The sequence below is a fragment of the Thamnophis elegans genome, chromosome 3 (assembly GCF_009769535.1).
Source record: "Thamnophis elegans isolate rThaEle1 chromosome 3, rThaEle1.pri, whole genome shotgun sequence".
Classification (NCBI taxonomy): Eukaryota; Metazoa; Chordata; class Lepidosauria; order Squamata; family Colubridae; genus Thamnophis; species Thamnophis elegans.
Window position 1 is genome coordinate 5382884 of NC_045543.1, and position 8317 is coordinate 5391200.

General features: G+C 44.0%; 1 protein-coding gene across 1 annotated transcript in view; it reads left to right on the forward strand.

Annotated features, from left to right (window-relative positions):
• The first annotated feature begins 6729 nt into the window (after nucleotides 1–6729).
• The window catches only part of RRM2 (ribonucleotide reductase regulatory subunit M2), a 13983-nt gene continuing 12395 nt past the window's right edge, over nucleotides 6730–8317 (forward strand). The window contains exons 1-2 of the mRNA XM_032214713.1: nucleotides 6730–6879; nucleotides 7684–7761. Coding sequence (XP_032070604.1) covers nucleotides 6778–6879; nucleotides 7684–7761 — 180 coding nt within the window. The 5' untranslated portion in view covers nucleotides 6730–6777. The remainder of the gene's footprint in view (nucleotides 6880–7683; nucleotides 7762–8317) is intronic.

Sequence of the window (8317 nt, forward strand, 5' to 3'; positions counted from 1 at the left end):
GGAGAGCCTATTGTAGGAAGTTATCACCCAGCCCTCTCCCAGAAAAATGAACTACCCTAGGAAATATTGAAAAGGCAGAATATTTTTCTGGATGTGAAAAGAAAGAAACATGTTTTAAAATACATAATAGTTGCCTGTAGCTTCCTGCCCATCCCCACTGTTAATGGGCCATTAAGACGGCCAAGCTAGTCCACTTTACATAATAAAGACTTCACCAGCAGCTACAGGAAAGCATGATAATATTGGCCCTTTACTCAACTGACCACATGGCATCTGAGAACTCATCTATAGCTGGATTCAAAACACAGCCTAGAGAGTAGCCCCCTGCGTGGCACCATGGGAGTCTGACAACCAATCAGAATACATTTCTTACACAGGAACAGGAAACAGAGAGGTGGGACTGAACAGGTTATTAAAAGCCTAGCAAGCCCCTCCCTCAGCCCTTCTCTTCTTCTCCACCAACATTGAAGCATGTGATCACCTTGTCTGTTCAGGGCTCAAGCCACGTGGTCCTGTCCACCAATAAACCATCTTTCCAAGCAGCTTCCATGTCTCCAGTGTCTTTTTCCCCACCGTTCACATCAACAATTCAAAGCATTTTGTCAGCAAAGTTTGGAAACTAAAATTGGATCTGGATGAAACTATGGTTTCTTACGATGTGACTTCATTCTTCATCTGCATTCCAACAATTGAAGCTGTCACAGTAGTGAAGAGATGTCTTGCTGCAGGACAGAACCTATCCTTCCATCCCGCTCACCATCATCACGGATGAAGCTTCTTGGATGAGAAGCAAAATATTTTTTTCTTCTTCCTCAAGGAAAAACAGTCGAGTTGCCTTTTGAAAAAAGCACTTTTGAGACAAATATGACCTGGATGACTGAGAAATCTCCACAGACCTTCCGCCTCTGGTCTTTAGTTTTTCCTCATTTTTTTTTTTCATTCTGCCCTCCTTGCCACGCATCTTTTTACTTTCCCTTCTTTCTAATCTTTCTCTTTTCTTTTTTTCTTGTCCATCTTCGCAATGTTTTGGGGAACCTGGCAACACCTGCCTGATCTTATCTATCTTATCTATCACCAGCCAGCAGAATTGGAGGAGAGACATCACACCAGAGTAGTTTGTGGAACAATGAAGACAGGACTCTTTCTAGCATTCTACATTAAAATATTTAATAAAGTTGGGATATCAATAAATAAGATTGCCTTGGTACCTTGTTGAAAAATGAAGGAATAACATCTTTGTTTGAATGTATGATGTACAAGGACAATAATGAACATAAGCATACTCGATAGTTGATTGGTGGAATCATGCATAATTGAAAACAGTGATATACAAATATAAACGGTTGGTAAATCTCATATCGGGGTCTGTGATTATATAAAGGTATATTGTTATTAAACAGACAATCAAGAATGTCAGGGAACTAGGTTTATTGAAAAAATATATTAATTGTTGAATATACGACGTACAATGAAAGTGACGTATTTAGTTATATTAGATGAAAAATCTGTGATTGTAAATGCAATTGAGAATATGGATGCAAAAAACACTTGTAACCAAACGACATGCTGTAATGGATGAGATCATCCTTTTTACATTGTTTCTTTATGTTTGAACATTAAAAAAAAACAGATTACAAAAAGAAAGAGGCAACTGGATTGTTTTTCCTTGAGAAGGAAGAAGAAAATGTTTCGCTTTTCATCCAGGAAGCTTCATCGGTTGTGATTTGAGTGGTGGTGGTGGGGGGCAGAGGAATGGAAGGACAGGTTCTGACAGTTGAGACTGGATGATGGGGAGATAAATATGACAATTGAGACTGGAGGGTAGGGTGGGGATAGAAGGATTACATTTCTTTGCAGTGACTGGCTGTTAATACTCCATCTGAGAGCTGTTGAGGAGAATTGGGGGTTATTTGCTTTATCTTGTTGAAAGAAATGTCCTTCTGGGTTCGGCTCCAAGTGGGGAAAAAGACACTGGAGACACGGAGGCTGCTTGGAAAGATGGTTTTATTGTTGGACAGGGCCACATGGCTTGAGCCCTGAACAGAAAAGGGGATCACATGCTTCAATGTAGGTGGAGAAGAAGAGAAGGGCTGAGGGAGGGGCTTGCTAGGCTTTTTTATAACCTGTTCAGTCCCACCTCTCTGTTTCCTGTTCCTGTGTAAGAAATGTATCCTGATTGGTTGTCAGACTCCCATGGTGCCAAGCAGGGGGCTACTCTCTAGGCTGTTTTGAATCCAGGTATAGGTGAGTTCTCAGATGCCATGTGGAGAGTTGAATAATATCCCTTCCCCCTGCAGCTGCAGTGGAGAAGTCTTTATTATGTAAAGTGGGCTAGCCTGGCTAGTCTTAATGGGCCTATTGACAAAGTGGGGGGTGGGCAGGAAGCTACAGGCAACTATTCTGTCTTTTAAAACATGCTTCTTTTCGCATCCAGAGAAACATTCTGCCTTTTCAATATTTCCTAGGATATTTCATTTTTTCTGGGAGAGGGCTGGGTGATAACTTCCCACAATCTGTACTGTCCCTTTTTAAGCCCACTTGCCGTTGGGCGTGACGGATTTCTCTGACGTCTTTTGAGGGAAAGCATCCAGACTGATCTCCATTGGGCCACTGTCCATGGGGATTGCTTGACTTCAGGGATGCCATGTGGTTACACACCAAGACCCATGCCACAGCCCTTCACTGAGCCACAACATTGAAAGAGGACATGTATTGTTCCTTTTGGAGACTCCCATTTATTCCCTGGCAGGGTTTATAAATGAGAGAAATTATCTAATGGTTTTTTTTTCTTCCCTGTTTTCCCTCCCCCCCCCCCCTTGTTGGCATATATCGTGCTAGACTTTGGCATCAGGATTGGGATGTTCTTTCCAGGTTCTACAATCATTTCTAAACTAGCAATTTCTCTGGTCATCTAAGCCATCACTGTGACAATTGATCTCCTCCAAGGAGAGACTGTCAGAAGGGCTGGGTGGTGTTACCAATAAATACCTCCCCAATTGCATAATGCAAAGCTGGCTGAGGAATTCTGGGAGTTGAAGTCCACAAGTCTTAAAGTTGCCAAGCAAAGCTGGCTGAGGAACTCTGGGAGTTGAAGTCCACAAGTCTTAAAAGTTGCCAAGGTTGGAGAAATTTCTAACAATTTGTCCCGTGTCCCGGGGCGTTTTTAAAAAGTCCCGATTTTCCGGCTTCATGTTGAAAGCCCAGTGGATTTGCTTAAGAAATCCTAACCGGGGCAAGACAAAAGACACCCTGTCTAATCCCTCTCTATGTCTCAGTACTTTCATTGAAGATATTAAAACTTTAAAGCAAGAAAACGGACCCCCTTTTGTTAAAAAATAATTCCCTTCCCAACTGCATAATTCTAGGAGATAACGGCTTAAGAAAGGAAGTTTTGCAAAGTCACTGCCCTGCATCTTTTCCATTACAATTGCCAGAGAGAAACTTTTTGGCTTCTGAAAAACAAAAAAGACAGACACAATTAAACATTTCTACCTAATCACCCATTACGTAATTTAAATTGAAGAGGGTGAATCATTGCAATGGATGAAAAATTGCCTGTTTAACAGTCTTTTACCGCCACCTTTTGTGAGTTTGTGTCACTGCACATCAGACTAGAGATTACCCCAATACCATTTCCCCATCCTAATCTTTATTTGTATCCTGCCTTTGTTATTTTTACAAGTAAACCCAAGGCCAAACCCATATCCAACACATCTTCCTCCTCCTATTTTCCCCACAACAACAACCCTTTTAGGTGGGTTGGACTGAGAGTGAGTGACTGGCTCAAAATCACCCAGTTGGCTTTCATAAGCTAAGGTGGGACTTGGACTCACAGTCGCCCGTTTTCTAGCCTAGTGCCTTAACAACAAGACCAAATTGGTTTGAATCGGTAGCTTCAGCAAACATCATTGCAGTGACAAAGAAAAGAGATTGTATATATCATGCAGAAGGCAAAATACAGTGCACTGTCTCTGGACCCCATGGCAAACCTTTCTCCATGTCTGTCAAAGAGGCCTCATCCAAGACTTTGCATAAATCCCAGGGAACTCCTAAAGGAATCCTTGGAGAAGAAATGGGCACCTCTGAAGAAGAATGAAAGGCAAATAGGATTGAACATATTTGAGTGCCTTTGATAAGGATTACAGGTGAAACTCGAAAAATTAGAATATCGTGCAAAAGTTCATTTATTTCAGTCATGCAACTTAAAAGGTGAAACTAATATATGAGATGAGACTCATTACATGCAAAGCAAGATAGTTCAAGCCGTGATTTGTCATAATTGTGATGATTATGGCGCACAGCTCATGAGAACCCCAAATCCACAATCTCAGAAAATTAGAATATTACATGCAATCAATAAAACAAGGATTGTAGATAGAACAATATCGGACCTCTGAAAAGTATAAGCATACATATGTACTCAGTACTTGGTTTGGGCCCCTTTTGCAGCAATTACTGCCTCAATGCGGCGTGGCATGGAAGCTATCAGCCTGTGGCACTGCTGAGATGTTATGGAAGACCAGGATGCTTCAATAGCGGCCTTCAGCTCTTCTGTATTGTTTGGTCTCATGTCTCTCATCTTTCTCTTGGGAATGCCCCATAGATTCTCTATGGGGTTCAGGTCAGGTGAGTTTGCTGTCCAATCAAGCACAGTAACCCCACGGTCATTGAACCAGGTTTTGGTCCTTTTGGCAGTGTGGAAAATGAAGTCAGCATCCCCATAAAGTTTGTCTGTGGAAGGAAGCATGAAGCGCTCCAAAATCTCCTGGTAGACGGCTGCGTTGACCCTGGTCTTAATGAAGAACAGTGGTCCAAAGTCTTATTGCTCAGTGATCCAAAGTCCTCTTTTCTGATGAGAGCAACTTTTGCATCTCATTTGGAAACCAAGGGCCCAGAGTATGGAGGAAGAATGGAGAGGCCAATCAAGCACAGTAATCCCACAGTCATGGAACCAGATTTAGCTGCTTTTGGCAAAAGTTGCTCTCATCAGAAAAGAGGACTTTGGACCACTGGGAGTTGAAGTCCGGACATCTTCAAGTTGCCAAGGTTGAGAAACACTGCGCATATTTGATTCATGATTATGATTTAATGAATTTATAGGCCGCCCAATCCCGAAGGACTCCGGGCGGCTTACAACAAATACATTTAAAAAATAGAAAAGTTAAAAACAAAGAAACATAATTTCATAACCCAAATATGCTTTTTTAAAAAAGAACTGCAACTGGACTTTTGTTGATTTGGAGAAACAAAACAAAACAAAAACACTTTCAGGACAAACCACGACCTGGATGACTTGAGAATCTCCACAAATGAATGAAATAATGTATTAAATGCGATTTTATTGGTTATAGGGGGCGAATTCTTCAGAATCGTTTCAAGAAATGTCCTCAAAACTTCTCACAATGTTTATAATGGAAAAAAAAAGAGAGAATGGCGTGACAATTCCCCCTCTATATGCACTAAGAATTTATGCAGTGAAAGAAAGTACTAAAGAATAGTTTTCAAGTATAGGTTTTTCCAAGCACTGCAATTAAACCTGTCATAATTAGTGTTGGATAAATAGCAATAGGTTTGTTGCTAGATTTAGATTTGGTAAAGCTATTTTTTAAAATGTTTTTTATTATACATTTTCCTTTATAATACATCACATTTTCGATTTTACGACAGTCCCATCTCTTTTCTTCTCCTTTACTCCCTTACCTTCTCCCCTCTGCTTCCCTCTCCTTCCTTCTCTCCTTCTCTCCCCTCTCCTCCCTTTTTTTAAAACTATTTTTAATAAATCATTGCAATACCTTAGTTCCCACTCCCAGCCCATTTTGCCAGTCCAGGTGGATACTATGATTGGTGCTGAGAGATCATGGAGAATCAGGATTAATGCATCACCCTGTGGGAAGTTATCATCCAGCCCTCTCCCAGAAAATATGAAATATCCTAGGAAATATTGAAAAGGCAGAATGTTTCTCTGGATGTGAAAAGAAGCATGTTTTAAAAGACAGAATAGTTGCCTGTAGCTTTCTGCCCATCCCCAGTTAATGGGCCATTGAGATGGCCAGGCTAGCCCACTTTACATAATAAAGACTTCACCAGCAGCTACAGAAAGGCGTGATAATATACTCAACTGACCACAAGGCATCTGAGAACTCATCACAGCCTAGAGAGTAGCCTCCTGCATGGCACCATGGGAGTCTGACAACCAATCAGAATACATTTCTTACACAGGAACAGGAAACAGAGAGGTGGGACTGAACAGGTTATAAAAAACCCAAAATTTCAGGTGCAGGAGTAATTAAGGTCTTACTGATTTATTGGTATTGTCATTATTATTAACATTCTGCAGTAAGACCATAGGCCAGTGTTTCTCAACCTTGGCCACTTGAAGATGTCCGGACTTCAACTCCCAAAATTCCCCAGCCAGCGAATGCTGGCTGGGGAATTCTGGGAGTTGAAGTCCGGACATCTTCAAGTGGCCAAGGTTGAGAAACACTGAAATATGGGAATGCGGGGAAGGCTTCTCGCGTTCAGTAATCTCGCGTTGCTTCGCGGGCTCATTCAATGCAACACTCCCGAAGACGAGGCGGGGCTTTGCTTCAGATTTCCCGCGCTTGGGGCACAATGGGGCGCGCGGCTCAGCCAATGGCAAGCCGCGAAGAGGGCTCCCAACCCTTTTGCGATTGGCCGAGCCGACGTTCTGGCGCCAAATTCGAAACCGATATAAAGCGGCGAGCGGGCTCGGCTCTCGCATTTCTCCACTCGGCTGTTTCCTCGCCAGTTTCTGCTATGTTCTCTACGCGCAACCCTCTCTCCGTTCGGAATGAGCAGCAGCAGCAGCCGCAGTTCTCCCCTAAGAAGAAGGCGGCTTTGAACGACAAGGAGAACACGGTGAGGCTATTAAAAAAGGGGACGCGAAGGATGAATCCTCCCGGAAGGGCGAGCTTTTTAGGACGGGGGAAAAGAGCCCCTTTGGATGGGATGGAGAGAAAGAGAATCCGGAGGGGAAAACGAGTCGGGAAAGTTGTCTTGAGAAGCTTTGCTCGGACGGGAGACGGTGCAGATTATATTCGCAGCCCAAACTGGGGAACGTGGGGTGGGTGGGTGGAGAGGAGAAGGCGGCTTTCTTAAACCCATCATTTGGGTAAATGAATGCGGCTCCCCTTTGTTAAGACAGCCGCAGCATTTTGCTCGATTTTAGCTTCCCGTTATTTGCGGAGCTCTAGCGGGAGACGGTGCAGATTATATTCGCAGCCCAAACTGGGGAACGTGGGGTGGTGGGTGGAGAGGAGAAGGCGGCTTTCTTGAGCCCATCATTTGGGTAAATGAATGCGGCTCCCCTTTGTTAAGACAGCCGCGGCATTTTGCTCGGTTTTAGCTCCCCGTTATTGGCGGGAGCGATTTCCCGGGGAAATAAACCTTCACCGGGGATTCAAAAAGTCCCCGCGCCGATGCATCGAATTGCAAACTCCCGCCGTCCTTTGCTTTTTTTTTGGCGGCTCTCCACTGGAATGACGGGAGCTGAGATCCGTCCCAGATCCCGCCCTTTGTCAGCCGGGGAAAGAGTCCTTCAAAGTCCCCGCCGAAGGGCGGGGGGGGGGGGGAGAAAAGGCGCTCTCGAAAGGGCCGTCGGTGGATTTCCCCCCGTCTTTGAAACTCACCACCCTTGACCCTCTCTCTTTATCTTCTCCGTAGCCCCCCACGCTCAACGCCACCCGGGTCCTGGCGAGCAAGACGGCGCGGAAGATCTTTCGGGAGCCCGGCGCCGAAGCGGTGAGTCTGGAAAGGGTTTGGGAAAGGGTGAGGTGGGGGGGGGGGAAATCGCTGGAAGGGTTCGGGAGGGGGACCCGGGAGGATGCGAGGATGGGAGGGGGGGTCCTTTGGGTGGAACCCCCCCCCCCTCCCAAACCTTCCCCTCTTTCCCGCCGCCTAGGAAGGAAGGAGAGCGGGACTTGGTTGCAATAGTAATAGCAATAGCAGTTAGACTTATATACCGCTTCATAGGGCTTTCAGCCCTCTCTAAGCGCTTTACAGAGTCAGCATATCGCCCCCAACAATCCGATAGATAGATAGATAGATAGATAGATGATAGATAGATAGATAGATAGATAGATAGATAGATAGATAGATAGATGATAGATAGATAGCAATAGCAGTTAGACTTATATACCGCTTCATAGGGCTTTCAGCTCTCTCTAAGCGGTTTACAGAGTCAGCATATCGCCCCCAACAATCCGATAGATAGATAGATAGTTAGATAGATAGATAGATAGATGATAGATAGATAGATAGATAGATAGATAGATAGATAGATAGATGATAGATAGAT